This window comes from Myotis brandtii, unplaced genomic scaffold (genome assembly GCF_000412655.1).
Source record: "Myotis brandtii unplaced genomic scaffold, ASM41265v1 scaffold136, whole genome shotgun sequence".
Lineage (NCBI taxonomy): Eukaryota > Metazoa > Chordata > Mammalia > Chiroptera > Vespertilionidae > Myotis > Myotis brandtii.
This window is the reverse complement of record NW_005354829.1, coordinates 5,545,055-5,549,167: the sequence shown is the minus strand read 5'-3', so window position 1 is coordinate 5,549,167 and position 4,113 is coordinate 5,545,055. Positions and strand designations below refer to the sequence as shown.

The 4,113-nt window shown below is 32.4% G+C and overlaps 1 protein-coding gene across 1 annotated transcript in view; it reads left to right on the top strand.

The window, feature by feature from the left end:
• ETFDH (electron-transferring-flavoprotein dehydrogenase) overlaps positions 1-4,113 on the top strand; it is a 33,129-nt gene that overhangs the window by 22,648 nt on the left and 6,368 nt on the right. The window contains exons 7-9 of the mRNA XM_014535012.1: positions 675-821; positions 2,174-2,314; positions 3,728-3,871. Of these exons, the coding sequence (XP_014390498.1) occupies positions 675-821; positions 2,174-2,314; positions 3,728-3,871 (432 nt within the window). The remainder of the gene's footprint in view (positions 1-674; positions 822-2,173; positions 2,315-3,727; positions 3,872-4,113) is intronic.

The following is a 4,113-nucleotide window of genomic DNA, read 5'->3' as shown; positions in this document are numbered from 1 at the left end:
TGTGGGAACCGGGTGGAGGGGAGCTATGGGGGGAAAAAAGAGGAACAACTGTAATAATCTGAACAATAAAGATTTAATAAAAAAGAAAAAGAAAAAAAATATAAGAGAGCAAAAGAGATAAGATTTTAATCATAGCTTTTTCCCCTTTGGAAAAAAAACATTTGTTTTACAATATACATTCAGCAATACAGAACAAGTAAAATTAAAGTGAAAAAGGCAACTAGCTGACAGATATATTTAGTGTGATTCTATTAGAATGATATAAATAGGCTCTGTTTTTTATTCATGGAAATTTTCTGCCATGAAAATTTCACAAGAAAACTATTATTTTTTGCTTGTAAATGATGGGATTGGGAAGTCAGGAATAGTGGGGAAATGGCCTTTCACTTTTTGCTTTATATTTTTAGATAATTTAGATAATATTTGCTGCCTTAATTCTTACAAACTTAACTGTTCAATCAAGTACTTTTGAAGTAAAATAGAAAAGTATCACAAAGACACAAAATATATTATTTAATTTAAATTAGATTACACTTATAACAGTACTGAATTTTACTTCAAATATATATGCATTGTCTCTACTATACCTGAATCATAATTCAATTCAAAATTGACCAGGATGTGAATATTTTTTAAATTATCAAATGTTGCAATTTAACATTTTTATTTTTTAGACAACATTTGAGAGAGGACTAGAACTACATGCCAAAGTTACAATTTTTGCAGAGGGTTGCCATGGACATCTCGCCAAGCAACTGTATAAGAAGTTTGATTTGAGGGCCAATTGTGAACCCCAAACCTATGGAATTGGACTGAAGGAGGTATCCTGGCTTGTCTTTGTAATTTTTTATGTTGAAATATGGAACTTTAAATTCATTGTATTATAATGTAATTATAATGTTGATTTAATTTTACAGTTATATTTTTCATTGACTTGAAATGTTATGACTGAAAATATTTGGGATATTTTTCAAAGGGCTAGAAAATATTACAATCAAAATTCATTGTTATCTAAATTGCATCTATATGTTGTAATTGTTTTATCAAATATTGCTGAAAGAAGTCTTGAACTTGAAAATATTTGTTAACATTGATATTTTGAATTGTAATGCCATCTCCCATAATAGTATTGGACCTGCTATTCATATGCTAGTTATAGGATGACTACATCCTACAAGAATTTTTCATTCAAAACTGTAATGTGAAGATAACTTCATTTATGAAACTTACACTCAGTCCTGGTATATTGACATGAAACCTAAAATTTAGTTAGGTTAAGTGTTGTGTATTTTCTCAATTTATCCAATCACTAGACTATTTTTTCACTTTAAGTGTATCTATAATAATAATAGCATAATATGCTAATGAGACCGGACTTTCTTCCGGACGTCCTTCCAGATGAAGCATGGGCTGCGAGGGAAGCCCGGGTCCCAGGTGCCAGAGGGAAGCTGGTGCCAGCAGCAGGGGGAAGGAAGGCCTACTCTTGCATGAATTTCGTGCATCGGGCCTCTAGTTAGAATCTAAAAGTTTCATTATATCCTTTTGTTTAAATTTATTTTTAGGGTAAAGCTCAGAAAGGTTTAGATTCATTATGTTGTGAATAAGGGTTTAATTGTTTTGGTAGATTGTACGTATTACCTGCTTTTTAGACGATATCTTAGATGGAAATTGTTTAAAGTTTAAACTTACCATTCTAAAAGTAGGATGAATCATTTGCTTAATTTGAGGAGGGGGCTGTGCAAGAAAGAGTAAAATATTTTATTGAAGAGTAACAGAGTCTACAGTACCAGATCTTAGGTGTACAGTTCAGTTAATTTTTATAAGGTTAACACACCCATATTACCACCACCCAGATTAAGACATAGAATATTACAAAAACCCCAAAAGTTTCCCTCATCTCTTCTGGGGTGTTTCCTAGAATCATACGAAAGTCTTATTGATTTGAACATCTTAATGTCTAAAAGTGTTCATAACATTTCTGACCTTTCTCTTTACTCTGATTCATCATGCTGCAGTTTGATATCATTTTCTTTGACATTTGAAGTACTTTTTTTATGTTTCTCTTGTTACAGTTTTTTACTTGTAATTTTCATAAATAAGACAAACTTGGCAAGTTTTATACATTGTAGTGACATAAAAATTTAAATAATACTCTAGGACTTTTTTTTTAAAGCTATGGCTTATTGATGAAAAGAAGTGGAAACCTGGGAGAGTAGATCACACTGTCGGCTGGCCCTTGGACAGACACACTTATGGAGGCTCTTTCCTCTATCATTTAAATGAAGGGGAACCCCTGGTGGCTCTTGGTTTTGTGGTAAGTTATACGCCCGTTATGGAGAGTTCTGTTAGTCACTGGATCATCAAGGTTATAAAACAAGGGTTTTGAATATGAGGAATGTAAAATGCTTTACTTAAAGCTTATGTTCTAATGCAGCGGTTCTCAACCTGTGGGTCGCGACTCCTTTGGGGGTCGAACGACCCTTTCACAGGGGTCGCCTAAGACCATTGGAAAACACATATAATTACATATTGTTTTTGTGATTAATCACTATGCTTTAATTATGTTCAATTTGTAACAATGAAATTGGGCGTCACCACAACATGAGGAACTGTATTAAAGGGTCGAGGCATTAGGAAGGTTGAGAACCACTGTTCTAATGTAATCAGCATGTAAAGTGCTTATGGTTATTAGAGACATTAGTCTACTTAACACACATAGCTTTACTAATAGTAGCTACTGTGTGTCAGGCACTGCTAGATATCTCACTGAGAATTCTTAAGTTTCATAAAATCCTATGAAGTAGGTATAGCCTTTTTTACTGATGGGAAGTCCAAACAAGTTAAACTACTTTCCCAAATAGGCCTATTAAATGACAGAGGCAGTTAGACACTTCAAAGCCCATTATGACATGCTGCCCCTGAAAATTTAGTCAGCACTGGGTTTGAACTTATAACTTTTTAAAAACATGAGCATTTTCTCCTTTTTGGCCACTTATACCTTTAGTAAATTACATCTTGAACATCACAAGGAACAGAAAAATTGCGAATTTCTGCACCTTAGAATTGGTGGCAGTTTATTGTGTAATGTCATGATTAAACCTGAATATGAACCATTGTTAAACTTATGTGCTTTTTGAAATCCAGACAAGTTGCAGCAGCACCATCTTTGTGTAGTTATTCTAGTGACTTAATCTTTTCAAAGCATAAAAGGCTTTGTTATTAATTTCAGCACTACAGTAATGCCTTTAAAATGTAACCTTTAATATTTCTTGTCCTCTTTTTTCTAAGTGTGATTACATCCTGTTCATTTTTGCCTCAGTAGTACTGCATATAGCTTATGTATTTGTAGAGTTGGTATTGATAACTGAATAATTATTACAATTCCTTTTATAGAAACACAATGTGAGGGACACTTACCTACAAATATTTTTCTAATATGGACTTTGCTATATAGAGCACAGTGATTTATTAATATGTTCCAAATATTTAAAGTTTTTCTGATTATAAACACAAGGTATTCTTTGTTTACCCTTTCTTTTCCAAACATTTTATTTAGTTATTTATTTAAATTTAGGTTACAGTATATATTTCTCTTAAGTACTTTGAGTATAAGAAATTTAATGTACATGTTTTCTGATAAAAATTACTCACATTTTAGCTTGACATAATTTGAAATAAAAATGTCTAATTGCATAAATATATCAAATTTAATTATAAAAATTTTAAGGTTGGTCTGGACTATCAAAATCCATACCTGAGTCCATTTAGAGAGTTCCAGAGGTGGAAACACCATCCTAGCGTTCAGCCAACATTGGAAGGTGGAAAAAGGATTGCGTATGGAGCCAGAGCTCTCAATGAAGGTGGCTTTCAGGTAAGTTTCCCAACTTTTTTATTCTTTATTTATGTATTATAAATCCAACATTGAAAATATAATGTTATAAATTTAAAGAATAGAAAATCACTTCATAGGAAAAAATTTAGGTAATTCAGCAAGTCACCTAGTATTTATAAGTCTGCGTCACACTGTAGTTAAATAAATTACACCATGAATTTAAAGAATATATTGACTTGCCCTAACCGGTTTGGCTCAGTGGATAGAGCGTGGCCTATGGA